Source organism: Buceros rhinoceros, unplaced genomic scaffold (genome assembly GCF_000710305.1).
Source record: "Buceros rhinoceros silvestris isolate BGI_N320 unplaced genomic scaffold, ASM71030v1 scaffold30061, whole genome shotgun sequence".
NCBI classification, from domain to species: Eukaryota; Metazoa; Chordata; class Aves; order Bucerotiformes; family Bucerotidae; genus Buceros; species Buceros rhinoceros.
The window spans coordinates 1,599-1,907 of NW_010394110.1; the positions used below are offsets into that span (position 1 = coordinate 1,599).

At 63.1% G+C, this 309-nt stretch overlaps 1 protein-coding gene across 1 annotated transcript in view; it reads left to right on the top strand.

The window, feature by feature from the left end:
* Positions 1-309, top strand: part of LOC104501344 (hepatocyte nuclear factor 1-beta-like) — a gene marked incomplete at its 5' end in the record, with an annotated part of 4,648 nt that overhangs the window by 460 nt on the left and 3,879 nt on the right. The window contains one exon of the mRNA XM_010145140.1: positions 1-142. This exon is cut by the window's left edge and continues 16 nt beyond it. Coding sequence (XP_010143442.1) covers positions 1-142 — 142 coding nt within the window. The remainder of the gene's footprint in view (positions 143-309) is intronic.

Consider the following 309-nt stretch of genomic DNA (forward strand, 5'->3'; position numbering starts at 1 on the left):
GGCAGCTTGGCAGCTCTACAGCCGGTCCAGTTCTCCCAGCAGCTCCACAGCCCGCACCAGCAGCCGCTGATGCAGCAGTCGCCCAGCCATATGACGCAGCAGCCTTTCATGGCCACCGTGACTCAGCTGCAGAACTCTCACAGTAAGGGTCCGGGCTGTAGCTGCGAAGGAAAAGGCCCAGAAAATGAGTTCAGATAGGAAATAAGCTTCTGCTCCCTTCTCGCTTCCCCGCCAGCCAAGCTCGTGCCCTTGGCTGCTGGCTCTCCTGCGGGTACCCGCCAGCGGGGGGGGGCAAGCGGGGCGTCCACG